At 39.2% G+C, this 15,981-nt stretch overlaps 1 protein-coding gene across 1 annotated transcript in view; it reads right to left on the reverse strand.

Moving 5' to 3' along the window:
* Window positions 1-6,379: 6,379 nt before the first annotated feature.
* COL25A1 (collagen type XXV alpha 1 chain) overlaps window positions 6,380-15,981 on the reverse strand; it is a 322,715-nt gene continuing 313,113 nt past the window's right edge. The window contains exons 36-38 of the mRNA XM_074866905.1: window positions 15,206-15,283; window positions 12,871-12,909; window positions 6,380-11,521 (exon numbers count right to left, since the gene is read on the reverse strand). Coding sequence (XP_074723006.1) covers window positions 11,486-11,521; window positions 12,871-12,909; window positions 15,206-15,283 — 153 coding nt within the window. The 3' untranslated portion in view covers window positions 6,380-11,485. The remainder of the gene's footprint in view (window positions 11,522-12,870; window positions 12,910-15,205; window positions 15,284-15,981) is intronic.

Consider the following 15,981-nt stretch of genomic DNA (forward strand, 5'->3'; position numbering starts at 1 on the left):
GCGGGAGAGCCCGGTGGCCACCCAGCTCCCAGCGGCGAGCCTGCCATGCCTGCGGTTGCTCGCCTTTCGTCGGTGATTCTGGCGGCCAAAGTGCTTCTGCTACAGACATCCTCGTGGAGGGCACCAAGCAGTTGACTTAATCAAAATTAGAGTCATAATTCGAGGACCTTCACAGCTCCTTATCTCACCGAACCTGTTCGTTAGTGTAGGCTGAGATGTACACTTGCATACATCCATCAAAGCCTGTATCTGTATTTCTTGTAAAGCAGGGCAAATTAGTAAGAGCTATTGTTTCCTATGTTTCTGTATACATAAGTAGGAAAGGGCTCTAGCCCTGGTGCTCTGATGCATTGGTACACCCTTTTTCAGTCTAGGCAAGACCTAAGTGTAACTGGTCCTATGGTCTCTTTCTAACCACAGCACCAATGTAGAACTGATTTACTTGAATGTGACATTTCTTCATGGTTACCCTTGAAAACCATCGCACTGGATATCAAAGCCCATAAGAAAAAGAGGGGACGATTCTGTGGGGAAGAAGGGCAGAATTCATGTCAAGAGGCATCGCATTTCCCAACAGCAAAGCTGCCGGTGGAGCACCTCACCTTTACCTTCTCCCTGCCACAGATGCACTCTCTCCTCGGCTGGAGGCTGCTCCTTGAGCTGCATGGGTAGACAGCAGCAAAACCTGCGCCCACGTCCTCGCTACCCTGTCTGTAGCTCAGCTGTGCCACCTGCAGCGCTATGTTTGGAAGAGTTTTCAGAGAGCATATGTAAAGCCACACAATTTCCTGTACTGATGATACTTGTCTTTTCTAGATCAGTATCCAGTAAGTTGTCCCAAATTTTGCAGATGGAAGAAACACACCTCCTGATTTTTACATTTTTTATATCTCTGCCAGTAAGCCACCTTTCTGCTTCTCTAGTCAAGCATTTCTTTTCCTACAGGCATTTTCTTAAGCTTCTTCAGACAGTGTTAATTTGAAGCTCTGCAAGCTTTCACATTCCTGGTCCACCGGCAGCCTTGCCTTACCAACCAACAAAACCTCCATGTAGCAGAACTGGCAGGAGGCACCAGCAGCTACACCTCTAGATCCTGGCAGAGACAGCAGCTGTCTGTCTTCGGTGCCTTGTCCAGGCAGAAGGCATGGACTTAAAAGATATGAGGGAGCTGTCAAAGCTGTCAGCTAGGGCAGTATTGTGCAGGCAGCGATGAGATTCATTGATGGGTCTGGAGAGGAGAACAGGCGTTTAGATCTGCTAACATCCAAACGGAGCCTAGGCTAGAGCCTGTCAGGAATGCTGTTTGCAATCCTTCTCCATTTTGCTTGCTTCTCTGAAAGCTGGGGAATGATATTTAGCATAGGGTAGACGTAGTTCAAGTTGTACACGTTATATACTGGACCTAATTGCAATCCCTTTGTAACAGTAATGTAAAGAAAGGCTAGAGTTCAGGTGATGAATGCGAGCCTGAGGCCAAAGGCATTTCAGGAGCCAGGACTGTCCCGCACCCGGCTGGTGTGTGCCCTCTGTCCCTGCCTAGCACAGCCCTGGCCCTGCTCCGGGCTGCTGGGAACGCTCCCACTGGGAAACTTCAGCTGGTTATGCCGACCTGCCCGGTTTTGCTTGCACAGAAGCCTGGACCACAAACAGATTTAAGGGATACACGAGCTACTCCTTTACAAGCATGCATCAGCAGACAGCCCTGCTTGTATCAGGGCTTTTTGTTCCAGGTTTAGCAAAAGAAAGTTTGTTCACAGCTAGATTACTAATTTCTTGAAGCAATACTAAACTTCACCAGGAAAGCTCAGGGTGGTAGGTGAAGTAGTTTGTTAAAAGGGGTGTGTGTGTGTGTGGGTGTGTGTCTGTGTGTCTGTGTGTGTCTGTGTGTGTGTGTGTTGCTTCTCTGTTCCTCCACAGCCATGAGGTTTAAGAATCAAGAAAATATTCCTCCCTCTTGACTCATAGTTCTTGCACACTCTTTTGATATTATCAGCAGGAACAAGCCTGCCAAGTCGCATGTGTAGAGCAGAGGAGGTCTCTTTCCCCTGATTAGCAGAGAGAGACCCTGCCAAAGACATAGGGCTTTCCAGCACTTTGTCACTTGGCTTTTTTAGACATCTCCTGCACTTTGTCACTTGGCTTTTATAGACATCTCCTGCTCCTTCCACGTGCCTTCATAAAGCTGTGGAGTAAATACTAGCAGCTATTTCTTCATGACATAGAGAATTATTAAAATAGGTTTTTTTTAAAAAAAAACTTGTGGTTTGTTTTTTTTGTTTTTTGGGGGTTTTGTTTTGGGGTGTTTTTTTTTGGTTTTTTGTTTGTTTGTTGTTTGTTTTTGTTTTGTTTTTTTTTTGTTTTTTTTTTTAAATACTGTTTTCTCCATCCTGCGCTGTTTGCTTTCTGAACTTTTTAATTGATTTTTTGTCCACACTTGTTTAAGAGCTTTATCCTGGCAGGGTACCAGCAACCAGCAGCCCAGCTCCCTGTATGAATGATGAAAATGAGTAAATATTTCTAAGACCTATTCAAAGTATCCAAGTAAGGTGCCTTTGCCTCCCTATTTAACTGTTTAAGGAGTTACTATAACTTTGAAAAAACAATGTATTGCTAGTGTATCCTGAGAAGCAAACTCATTACAGATCGTCAGTGGAAAATAATCTGCACTGAAAATCTGTTTCAGTACAGAAAGGTAAAGATGGACAAACCGTACTTGTCTGCACCTTCTCAGGGATAGCCAGCTGCTTGGCATTTACTCTGAAAGAGGAATGGACTTGCCTGAGAGTCGATGCAGTGATCTGTGCAGCAGGCTGCTGAGTCAGTCGAACGCAGGATGAGTTAATTGGGTACAAATAGGCCAAGGGGAAGGCAGAAAAGAACAAGATTATGTTACTTACTGAGCTTCACGGCATCACTTTCCAGAGCCATTTGCATGCTTGCTGGGTCCTGAATAATTTTTGAGAATCATTTCATTGCTGAATGTACCAGTAGTGTTTGCAGTTTCAGATTTTTAAATGGCAACTTTATTCTATATACATTTTTCTGACACAAGCTAATTGATATAATAGGGACAGTTGGTATTTTAGATTATATTCTTTTTTGGAAATATTTGTTTTTATCAGTTTTATCTCAACCAGAAACAATTACCTCATAAAAATCTTAATATGCCAAAGAGAAGAGAGTTCCTAAAATTAGTTTGCAAAAAGTTGACAGGTACTTGTTAGCTGCAGAAGGGAGCAGCCAGACAAAGGTGATGCCAGTGACTGCTCGCTTTAGGTGTGGGCACATGGAAAACTGAGTCAAGCTGTAACCTGCCCAGACAAAAATAATCAGGATATTTCTTAGTTTTGAACATTCTGTCTTGGTGTAAGCACATGAAAAACCTGCATCTTGGTTGATGTGACAGGAGCTGTGCCCAGCTTTGCTGTCAGAGACAGACTAAACCAGCCTGAGTGTAACTACACTAGCAGACTGTGATCTCTCTGAGAAGGCTTGTGTACAGTATTTTCCTGAATACTGCAGGTCATGTATATATATTTGTATGCATGCATATATCTATATGCATCTATTTGTATATATGTGCATATAGACACATATATACTTACATATATATGGAGCATCCAAGCTTCAAGTTTTGAGCATGAATCCAACAACACTTTATTTTTCTACTGCAGCCAGGAGAGGAGAATGCCCTGTGAATACTCCGTCTGGAAATTAGCAGAAGCCAACAGAAGAGAAAACAAATTATTAACTCTGGGAAGTCATGAAGATTCTGCTTGCAGGAACATGACTTAAATGTCTTGGCATTCCCTTGTTTGTCTTCTTTTAATATTTATTTGGGTGCAGTTGTTACTACTTGCTGGAACATGAATGCTTTGTCAGCTCGTTTTGTTTTGTTCTTTTTGTTTTTAAACATTTATTTGTGTGTGATTATTATAATTGAGCCACTAGGTGAAGCTGTGTGAGACGAGGATATGAGAAGCCACTTCTATTGGGTTTTTTTTGACTTCTGTAGAGTCCTTGTTACAAATGGGTAGGGATTAGGAAGTTTAGAAGGTCCACAAAGCAAAATTCGATGTGAGTAATGGCCTTTAAGTATTTAATTAAAAGGTCCATTAAAAAAAAAAAAAGAGGGAGAAGTGTCAGGCATTTCACATGCAGCCCTGCGTGTGCTTTGGCACGTCACAAAATTCTGAAGGAAAGTCATGTCCCAGGAGTGCTGTAGGATGTGAAGGCTATAGGATACTGGTTAGCTGAGGTTTGACTTTAGAGGGAGTGTGATACTGAAAAATAACAGGGAGGCAGTAAAAGGACTCCAGCAGCAGCCAGGGCAGGTTTTGTTACCATACTGGTAATGAAACCAGTGAACATACATAGACTGCAGGCAGAATGCTTACAGTGACTTGGCTAACATCAGAGTAGCTACAGCACTGAGAGGAAAAAAAGCGGGAATTGTCCAGAACGTACTTTGTTTCTTGGCAGGACAGCAGCATCATCATCTGGAACCGCCTTCCCTCATCTACAAAAGGAGAAGAAAGGAGGAAGCTGGAAGAAAGAAAAGCCCAAGAGCAACCACAGCAGAAGCGAGGACTTTGCCTGGGTCTGGACTGCCTGGCTGGGGTGGCAGCAGCGCTTGCAGCCATCTGGGCCGCATGTGGCAGAGCAGCATCTGCCCTCAGTGGCGCTGGGCACTTCCTCAGGGATGCTGGGTACACTGAGCTGTATGTACCTCATCTGGAAAAGGGAGCAAAGCTATTTTTAGTTACCCCAAGAGTCTAAACAGAGTTAGGTAAGTTTAATGGACATTTATGGAGATTACCAGGAGTTAAGAGTACAGGTCAAACCCTCGTGGTGCTCATTCTCTCTCTTAGCCTAGAGCAGGGGTTCTCAACCTTTCCTTCACCACGGACCCCCTTTAAATACGTTTTGTGGCTGCGGACCACCAAGACTCAGTTCAAGATTTAAAGCACTAGACTGCATCAAATATTTATTTCAATTTTCTCATTAAGGGTCTTCAAATTTGGAGAGAAGGGGAAATAAGTTAATTTGCTAATGCACACACTCCTATTATAATCTTTATTGCAATGATTCCATATGAATTTAAAATAATAGCATCAACACTCTTCTTGCTCAAATGGCCCATTTTATGGTATTTTAATGTGCTAATTCTAAATTTGATTCCAATTTTTACATTAAAATTTGATGAAAAGTTTTGACAATTCTTCTCACCTCCCCCCTTGTTTGTCTGTGTTCAGTCACCATATATTTTTGTTTACGGGTCCAGGGCCACCACTTGGAGGAAGAGACCTCAGCCCCGTTGGGGCCCTAAAGAGGGCCGCTGGGTTAAGAAAATGTCTTTAAGAGAAAAACTGCCTAGTTAAAGTGGGTCCCAACAGCCACACTAGCACTGAATATACTAGCGTGTCAGGGCAGGCAGGGGTCGGGGCTTGAGTATGAGAGGAGCATTGAGGGGAGGGGGCTGTGGGAAAAGGAGGCGCAGTGCTTGCCGCGGGCCAGACCAAATGATTCCGGACTGGACGTTCCCCACCCCTGATTTAAGCCTTCACAGACCCCCTGTGACAACATCGCGGACCACAGGTTGAGAACCACTGGCCTAGAGTGAGTACATTTTTGAGGTGATGGAAGGGGAAACAACGGGGAGTGTTTTGTTTGTCTGAAATATTTTGGGATTTAGAAACCCAAACATTGAAATACTGCTTTGAAGAGATTACAGCTACTGCCCAATGTTTTATTTTTCAAAAAAAGTCCTTTGTTCAAGGAGACTCCTGCAAAAATGTGTCATCTTAGACAAGGGTACTTGAAAATATACCATTCTGCAATAATTATTATGCTCCATCTTTTCTGAACTAACCGGATTTTTGGTAAAACAGACCTTCATATTTTCTAGCTTGCACTGTTACTCATGACACTGCCTGTGTACATCTTTATTTTTCAGCAGTTCAGGTTTATTTTTCACCTTCAGAATTACAGAAAGGGGAGACTGGTGATTTTCAGCTTTATTTCTTTGGTTTTTTATTGCATGCTATAGGAAAATGGAACATGTTGTATATGCCCTGACTTTTGTGTGAATGTGAATACTGACTGATAGGACCTGCACTAGATTTCAAACTACAGATTGGCACAATGCAGCACACACTTTTTCCAATCCAGACAGACAAGAACAATTTTTTGCAGCAACACTACGAACTTTGTAATTATGCAAAATCAGCACCAATGGTTGGATTAATATTTTAATAATTACACACTTTTTACATTATGAAAATAAATCATAAATAGTGTAAAAATAATTCTGAAGATCAACTTCTCACAAGCAAGAAACAAAACCTGAAGTACAAAACTGAAAGAAAACAAAACAGTATTCAACTGAAAAACAAGGAGAAATTTTAATAATAAAAACAAAAGCATGCTGTTTGATCAGTTCAATTAAGTCAGGACCAGAGGCCACAAGAAAGTGGTAATTAATAACAAGTTAAAACGGGTGATTAAAACCTTGCAATTCTTTACATTACTCGCCAAAGGAGGTCTCGTGACATATTTACAGTGCTAAGACACTCAAAATATTTCTAGTATTGATAATATGATACCGACCCATGTGATTTTCCCCCCAAGCATTGTAATCCTTGCCAAATTACTTTTCTTTGTATTTTTATCACTTCTACTGCATTTATGAGACCATTTGCAATACAAAAATAACAGCACATATAGCTGAACTTAAAAAAGTAAAAAATACAAATAAAAATATATAATATTTTCCAAAGGAAAAAGTCAGATACATACATCTTAATAACATTTTTAAAGTTGTGTGATACTTTCCCAAACATGTACAATAATATAAGAATATCCACATATATGTTAACAATATGTAAAACATTCTTTCACCAACCCAACTCTTCATAATACTTCAGAGAAGTGTGCAAGTACCAATGGTATCTGGGAAATTCATACAATTTATTTTTTCAATAGAAACAACTAAAACACTAACGGTCCCAGGTTAAGTTAAGGCCCCCTGTTTTCCAAAGACAATTCAATTTCCAAGCAGCATTGATAACTGGATGCATTTAAAAACAAAATGAAACAAAAGCAACACTCCAAATCCTTTTTTTAAAATACAAACTCCACCTGTTTTGTGGAGTGTCTTTTTCAAATTCTGCCAGAAATGATGGTGGCAGGCACTTGTTTCTAACAGCATTTAATGAATCCAACCACCATGTAAAATACTTCAATAACAGAGGGTGCAAGAAAATCTTCATTTGTACATGATAGCAACATTCAGATCCATAAAAGCAAGTTGCAGAAAAGAAAAAAAAAGTAAAATCAGGTGTTAGTTTTAATTGTAGTCACTGAAATAGAATCATTTTTTGCAGTGACTAAAAACTAAATTTTCTTTTGACCGCTATCTTTGCAGATACTAGTGTTTTGTGTGACTCTGTAGTGTCAAAATTTAGGTCTTATTAGGTAAAATACAGAGATTTAAAAATGTAATTTAAGATGGTCAAGCAGCAGAGATCAGGAAATTAAAAAGGAAAGGTCAGCTTCTGCATGCCTTGAACATCTTCATCACATTCTATAGACTGGGCGTATCTGCAGGTTTTACTCACTGAAGTGGTCCTGATTTATGCAAAACCCCACTGTTGAAGTTGATAATATTCCCCTTGTTATTAAGATCAATACCTAACTCCTTCCTTCTGCATGTCGCAAAGCACTTTGCAAGGGAAGGATGCATTGCTCTCCCTGTTTTCTTGCTGGGGAAAGGGAGGCACAGCCAAGTGAAGAGCCTTGCATGGCTGAGCCCAGGTTTGCAATCCAGGTGCTGTGTTGGTCAGTGGGACAACTCTCTCTAAATCCTGACAGGATCCAGGATTTGAACCACATCCCCTGACTCGGCCTCCAGCCTTATGCAGCACCACCTCCCACAAGGACCAAAGGTCTGCTCATCCCATTTGGGGTTGCATTGTTTCTTTTGCTGGCATAACTGAGTAACCAATGCTCACGTGCACTCTTCCGCCAGTGTAACGCTCAGTGGATCTGATGCTAATTTTCCACCCTGTACATCAATCTTAAGAATTATCCCTTTTTAAACTCTATACTTTACACATGTGCAGGTTTATGGATTTGATCATTCTGAAACTCATTCATACTACTTACACAGTAGACTAATAGAATATATAAACAGCTGTATGAAGAGTGTCATTCTGCCTGGCTACACTATCAGAACGTGACATCAAAATCAGCAATAAATAAAAATATAAATCAAAAAAATACATTGTATCATTGTTTCATGAATTAACATTTCATGCTTTACCTCAGGAAAAAATAAAAAGGTGTCCAAAGCATCCTGAAAGAAGGATTCCCCATAGCTAATCTATGAATATGAAGACAAGGACCATGTATGTTAGATATACTCCATACAGTGCTTAAAAAACTTGCTGCTTCTGTAGCAGGACTTCTGCAAAATGTGGTAACAGATGATTACAAAACTCGGTATGAAACAAATACTGAAAACTCTCAAAGAAACAAGAATTAATCATACCTGAAAAAGTCAGGGATATAGAAACTATGCAGACTAATACCACTACACATTTCTACAACTGAAAAGACTGGTAGAGGAACTACTGTTCCTGTCACAAACTAAACAAAACCAATCATGTCTATTTGGAGGAATGCTACTAAAAGATACAACACGCAGGTGGTTCAAACTGTAGCTTTGCCATCAAAAGAAAAAAGATACACTAGCACCAAAAATAGTTGTTTTTTAAACAAAATAAACATGCTGCAAGTCTTCAAAGGGTGCTTTTCTTGATGAAATATTAAATCCGTTTTTTTTCTTATACTGAACATGTAACTTTTCTAGATACTGTTAGGTTTCATTTCAAGTCAATCTTTGAGATGAAAATATTAATGTCAAATCTGTGTATGTAGTTTATCCTGTCAAATTAAACTATCTGCTGTTCACCCATGGTCATTTAAATGGAATGAACTTTTCATGATATTGAACAATATGGAAGCTTTAAAAAGTTAAGTTAGATTATTTGGAAAAAAATCAAAGCGTTCCTACCTGGTGGGAGTTAAATAAAGAAATTTCTTTACAAGGCAGAGAAGAAAGTGAATTAAGGTGCTTAAGTGTTTCTTCAGCAGGGTCTCAGTGTCACGGAGTTAAAGGAGAATTGAGTTTTGACTAACGCCTAACAGTAGTGTTTATAATTATATCCTGAATGAAGAAATCATGAACCGTGGTTCTGCTAACTTTATTGATGTGTGTAGAAATGGATGCTGTGAGGACAGTCTAAAAATATAGGTATACAAATTTAAAAAAATATGGAAGTGCTAATGACAGCATGCATTTAATAGCTGTTTATCTTGTTGCTATTTTTTAAATGAGTTGTGTTTGTGGCCACTCTTGATATGGAACTGCTAAAACATCTAGCCAGATAAGAAAACATCCCACCTGATTGTGCATTTGAATACTCTGAGGGACATTTAAAAAATATTTCATCTCACTGTATGATTGCCAGTATTTGACATTTTATGAAAATGTTTCACATCTATAACATACCTAGCCAGATGTGCCAAGTGAAGACATAAGTGTTAAGAGACTCTTTTCTGTTAGACGGGCAGCTTGCTCCTCAGTCTGTTGTTTTTTAAGATAGTGCTCCTTAAACAAGCAGACTAAAACTGACAAGTCAGAGGGCTTACATGGTGCTCCTCTTGTCCCCTTTCTGGAAAGTCCCTTATTCACATTACTGCTGTAGCACTCTATTAACACTTTATATTCAGTCTATGCCATGTGAAGGCTTTTAATATTGTAATCATGATTATTCAAACAGGTTGATACTTGCATCTGTGAATATTTAATAAAAACATTTTTTCTTGTACCTGTGAACACTTGTTTGTTTCTTACTATTGGAAAAATGGAACTGAGCAGTAAATATATATATATTCAGTATACATATCTATATAGTGTTGGAATTTTGTTTTTATTAGTAAGGTACCACTAGATGGAGGCCACTAAATTAATTTTTAGTTTTAAAAATCTGTGGAAGATTTTCCCCCATGAAAAGCTGGTTTTGTTTCTGATATATCAAAATGACAATATTTAGTAAAGTGAAAGACTGCATTATAGTGGCATTTCCATTCATCTGAGATTGTGCAGCAATACGAAAAGTGCAACCACAGCAGGTCCCTGTCTTCACATGATATAGAAATGATGGAGCAAGGAAAAATATGCATTCCAAGAAGGGCAAGGTGCCTGCACATGGATGGAGACAAGCTGTCTTCCTCAACTTTACTTTTGGTCTACATATGAAAGACAGCCTCAGAAAAGTAACTGCAAAAGTTTGTGATCATCCTGCTATACACTAGGAACGGAAGTGATATAAAAAGAATTTCCATCTGCCAAATATGGCACCATTTCTCATAAACTAGTCTCTCAAACTAACTACAGTGCACCATATGAAGACTCAAAACTGGAAAAAGTACCTCATGGCAAAAACTACAAATGTGCACAAATTAAGTATTTCTAGCAAGAAAAAAAAGTGGAGAAGCAAAACTTTGGCAACGTTTCTGTAGAAAACTATTAATCTGAACAGAAATACCGACACCTTTAACAGTGTAGTGCGATGACAAGTGTGCAGTGGTAATCACACAGACTTGTTTCTCTCCAATGTTTTTTGAGTAGTAATGTCCACTAAGGTCACTGTAACAGCAGAAGAAGAACAAGAAGAATAAATCAGTCTGTGAAACACAAAAATAAACTCTTTTCTTTTTTAGACTTACAGGCTTCAAAGACTCTGAAATAAAAACTGTTAATACTGAAATAAGATGAACATGTGACTTGAAGTATTTTCTCCAATGCCATCATCATAAATGTTGAATAGATTATTGAAATGCATCCTTTATGGCAACAGTTATGGGAAAAAGAAACAAAATTAACCATAGCTTCCAAAATTCTGCAGAGAAGTTCAGCTAGTTTGGTGTAATTTGAACTGTATCACCTGAAAACCACACCATGGTACATACATCTCTGGCCAGTTCCATTATCCTCCTCCTCTGGAGGAGGATGTTCCAATTCATCCCCGCCTCAAGAATGCTTTTTCCTCCAGCAGTCCCAAAATACAATATGCAGAGCATATACTCTGTCCATCCTTGAGTAAGGTTGAGAAGCTTCTGGTCTCAGGCGGTGTCTGCCACCAAGTGATCCCTGCAGCACCTCTGTAACCTTTTCAAACAACCCACAGAGAAGTCTGGTTTCTTCTTCTAACTTCTTTCCTTCTTGAGTAAGGACTCGACAGGGCCTATCGTGAATGTCTTCACGACCGTGAGCAGTGCAAGGCAAACCGATGCTGATTAACAGGCAGGACCCTCTTTGATCAAAGGGGCCAGGTGACCCGCAAGACTGGAAGCCATCCACCTGCAGCTGGAACTCTATTCCCCAAAAATTCAAGGCCTTTTTCTATCCTCCTCTGGTTTATCTCTTTTTAGCAATAAGCCATGGTGTAACTCCCTTGAGATGACAAAAGGAAACAATTCAGAAGCTGGAATCAAAGGTCACTGTGAGCAGCCATTTAGCACATGACGTGATCACACAACGAGCAGGTTTGGCACACAAACTCATGCTTTTAGTCCGTACAAGCAGATATGGTGGCATGAATCAGTGAAGTGTTTAAGATGGACATGGAAGCCAAGTCAGTAAACTCCAACAGCAGCTGGTACAGTACATTTCATAGCATTTTGCTCTTATTTGGTCACAATTTCTTGTAAACTAGTTCATGGCACTCATTGTCCATGCAGGTCCACAAGCCAAAATATAAGAATTTACAGAAATAATCAGATTTCTATTATTGATCATTGTATCAAGATCATTCTCTCTCTCATTAGAGAGAGAATCTTTGCAGGTTTACCCTGCAGTTATATATCATCTAACTGCAGATGTAAGTGAAAAAAAGATGTACACATGGACTATTGCAAACAAGTAGAAGCAGCTACATGTAAACATATCTCAGACTTGTAAAATTGAATTTTCAGTTTTCAACTATAAATACAAAAAGTGGAGCACTATATACACAACTTCATGCTTGTAAGGTTAGATTCATCACTGCAGAGACAAAAAGAGATACAGATTAATCAAATTAGTGAACCGATATTTCAAATTTCTATTCCAAATTCATAGAAAAGGCAGACTTGCAGATAGGGATAGTTATTTCCTCAGCACCAGCTATTATTCAGAGATAAATGCACCCAGGATTTCACTTATGCGTTACGTTTTCTAATGTGTTATACACCAGTATCCCTCCATCTACATTATTCTGAATGCTGTTTTTAAATCTAGCAGTGTCTAGGTTAAATCTTTACTAAAATAACGTTGCCAGTTAATATTAGCAGACAACATAACAACCAGGAGAATGTATAGAAGAATAGAAATGTAAGGCAAAGAGAAGGGCAGGATGCACTGTTCTTCTGGGTATCCCAGAAAAATAATATCATAATAGATCAATAGAAATATTTGATAAAAATGCCATATCCATGAATTTTTATCAAGAATGGAAAGCAGCGATAAAGTGCAGAAACCAAAGGATGTGTGATTCTTCATATGAAAGAGAAAAGTCTTGGAATTTCCAGAAATCCAACGCCAACTGTTTCTACAATACTGCCTCAATGAGTTATTACTTCTACATATATTACAACCCCATCACACCGACTACTGTCATGGTGAGGTCTTATTTTGCATTGTTGCATACATCTGTCTAAGAGGCTCTGAAGTATATTCTGATACTGTTCAATATCACTGTGACAGGCTTTTCTGTGTGTCAAGCAAGTACTGCCCCTGAAAAGAAAAAGCTCTGCCCATCCTACCTTTTGCCAACAGCCAGGCATTGGTAATCCATCAGGACCCTGTTTCAAGGGGGGGGGGGGGGGGGCGGAAACAAGCAAAAAAGCATAGTTAGGTTTGATAGGATAGATATTACATCAACATCTGTTAGAACAGCTGAAGCAGCTCTGACTTTTTACCTACTAAATAGCTACCAGTTCCTAACTTATTTCCTCTCTTGTTCTCAAGGTGAAAGAAATGCCAAAGGAGAGAAGGTTTACACTGTAAATACATATGTGCGCCTCTCTACCATAAAGATTTTTTTTCCTAAATCAAACATCTTCATCAGTTTCTTATTGCTGTTAGAGGTCAGGCTGCATATTATTTTAAATATAATCTGTTATTCACAACAATCTGTCGCTGAATGTACAAGATCAATGAGCAAAAAAAATATTATCAGTTTTATCTGGAGGGTATTGTGTTTTATGGGCCCCTAGTACAAAGTTAACCCAATGATAAGATAGCAAGTCTCAAATTTGAGTGGGATCTTTTCTGTTCACTTTCATTCTTAGCTTCCGAATGAAGCAACAAAATCTTAAGGCCTGAACATACCTCAAGTGACACAGTGGAAGAAAACATCAGTGGTGGGAGGAGGGCAGTACAGCAGCACTGATTATTTCATTGCTTGGATAATATGCCCACCTAATTTCTTCTTATGTTAGTGAGAGTCACTCCATTTCTTTTCTGTCACCACCCTATTTTCACATATCTCCATGTGTCCAGTAAGATCAAAGCCAACTTTTGACCACAGTCAAACCGGTTTGCATGGAACTAATTCCAATTTACATGGCTATACAGGACTTATCCAAAGAGTTACATGCTCAGAATTAGGGGCACTAGATCATACATGAGCAGAAAAAAATCAGGCCCTGACATTTTTTAGAATATAGAATAACAATACTTGTTATATGTGAATTTACATGTGAAGACAGTGGTTAATGAGAATATTTGAATGTGCTTGCATGTAATCTGATAGGAATGCTTGCTGCCTAAAGCAAGAAACAGTGCTGTGTGCTTAGCAGCTTATTCTATGAACAGAACATTTTTCATCTATCAATGATTGTTAGTGAATCTCCAGATATAAATGATAATACAGAGAAACATTTTTAAATTACAAAAGCATGCTTGATTATCCCCAACAAAATATGAGATATGGTTACCATTAATTGGAAGCAAACAAAATGGACTATGGAATAATCTTAATGGACTATGTATTTAAGATTAAAATCCATCGACTTCAAATTAGAAGTTCTATAGTTGAAATAAAATCTACTTAACATTCATCTTAGAGAACCGTGCTTAAGCACCAAACAATATCAGAACATGCAGATCAAATTTTACTGTGAACAAATAAAAAGAAAATCTTCCTTGTATCTTTAAATGTGTATGTACTGTTCTTCTTTTTTTAAATGGAAAAGAATTTAAACTTACTTTGCCATTAAATAAAAATCACTGTTGCCAGATTGGTACAAGGGAGAGGGACAACAAGTAGCATTTTAGTATAGGTGGGAACTTGAATTCATGCTAACATAGGGTGGGGAGTGTTGTGTGTATTCCAGGAAGGTAAGTTCCAAGGGTAAGACCATTAAATTGAAGACATTAAATAACAAAGACAGTGAGGGTTTGGGCTGCAGACCGTTATCTTCTTACAAACGTCAGGTAAGCTTTTCACTTCCAGATCTGTTTGAATAGTATTTGATAAACAGGATAGACAATAAAATCATTACTTGTGTAAGGTCTGGGAGATCAGACTCCAGCTTGCCTTACTGGAAACATATGATTTGATTTTTAGAAGTAATATTTACATCATTCTGTATGTGACTCATTTTGGCCAAATCCTGAAAACGTGCATCTAAGACTACATGGATTTGAAAGGAAGTCCAGGGGGCAGAGTAGCTCTGGGACAGGCTAGGGTGAAGAATTGAGCCAGTGCAGACAGAAGTCATCAGACTTGATTAGAAGTGGACATTGTGATACATTTCTACAAAGACCTGCGTTCAGGGTGAGTAAGGCAATAGGTATTTTGTGAGGAAAATAACAAACCAACGATTCTTAGGGAAAATGTAGGAAGGACACAAACTTATAAATTGCCATGTGATGTGGGAGCAGACTGCTGAGAGTTAGGTTTGAGGTGTCAACAAAAATGTGTGTTCTCTCATTGCAGTTATGATCACTTAAGCAGTTGGTTTGTTCATGCACATGCATGTGTTACGTGAATAATGTAAAGTCAGCTCAGAAAAACATTACTTTACATTGAGAATGGCTGACTACAAACAAAGGAACTGCATGCAGGGTTGGTAGGAAAGAGAAATACTGTACCAATTGGCAAGGGGCATCCAGCCCATCCAGGCCAGGCTGGCCTGGCTCCCCTTTTTCCCCCTTAATTCCACGGAATCCCTGTTTGTAAAGATTAACTTGCAATGTTACTGTCAAGGAAATGCCTTCAGTATTGACTTAGCTGGAGTGAATAAACAACAATAGAGAGGCAAGAGGAGCAAGCTGACCACTGTGGTGTGATTTCAACCTGTGGGGCACTGACTCTGGCACATCCCAGATTTGGTTCCTTTCCAACATGTTTGGCAGAAAATAATGAAAAAAACCACCAACAAACCCCACAAATTTAGCCTGAAGGTCTTAAGTCTGGTGCTTTAAACCAAATTAGAAGGTTGACAAAGTCTTCTCCAGAATTTGCCAGAACTTGAGATAAGGCTGCATTAAGAAATGGTAACAGGTGACACAGAAGCTGGTGCTTGTTCCTCTCCCCCCATTTCTTATTCCATCAGTCTACAGCAGGATGATCAAATCTCCAATACACAAGTAAGACGTACCAATGGGCAAGGTGCATCTAATCCAGGAGCACCCTGTTCTCCTTTCTCCCCTTTAGGCCCCTTTTTGCCTTTCTTTCCCTTTTCCCCCTGTGGATACAATGGTTTGGATAAAACAAGTTTCATTCTTTTGGAAAAAAATTAAAGAAAGATTGGTTTAAAAGTTTGGGTTTTTCTTTTTAAGCCAATGGAGAGCTGAAAGGACACTTACCACTGTGTTCTGGTTTGGGTGGTGCATTATGTGGAAAAATAAATTATATGATCACAAGC

This window comes from Strix uralensis, chromosome 4 (genome assembly GCF_047716275.1).
Source record: "Strix uralensis isolate ZFMK-TIS-50842 chromosome 4, bStrUra1, whole genome shotgun sequence".
Lineage (NCBI taxonomy): Eukaryota > Metazoa > Chordata > Aves > Strigiformes > Strigidae > Strix > Strix uralensis.